The sequence below is a fragment of the Cystoisospora suis genome (genome assembly GCF_002600585.1).
Source record: "Cystoisospora suis strain Wien I chromosome Unknown contig_3269, whole genome shotgun sequence".
NCBI classification, from domain to species: Eukaryota; Apicomplexa; class Conoidasida; order Eucoccidiorida; family Sarcocystidae; genus Cystoisospora; species Cystoisospora suis.
Window position 1 is genome coordinate 1 of NW_027156064.1, and position 245 is coordinate 245.

General features: G+C 45.7%; 1 protein-coding gene across 1 annotated transcript; it reads right to left on the minus strand.

The window, feature by feature from the left end:
* Positions 1-28: 28 nt before the first annotated feature.
* CSUI_006451 (uncharacterized protein) lies at positions 29-215 on the minus strand (the record flags this gene model as incomplete). Its single annotated transcript, XM_068066610.1, has 1 exon — positions 29-215. A coding segment is annotated over one exon (159 nt), but the record flags the coding sequence as incomplete, so codon positions are not given.
* Positions 216-245: the final 30 nt, after the last annotated feature.

Here is a 245-nt window from a genome sequence, read left to right on the forward strand (position 1 = left end):
AGTTAAGTTCACGAGGTGAAGAGGTACGGAGAGCAGACCCACAAGATTGGAGGAGCTCACGTCCGTTGGAGACGGGAAAAGAGATAGAGTTGGATCAAAGACCTAAAGAGAGGTATCAGAAGGATGATACGAGAAAGCAGATGAGATATGAAAGATATAGGAAGTATGAGTTCACCAATGTTTAGGGATGACAGAGAGGGAATACAGACAAGAGGGGAGTGGTACAGGCTACCAGTGATGCAAAG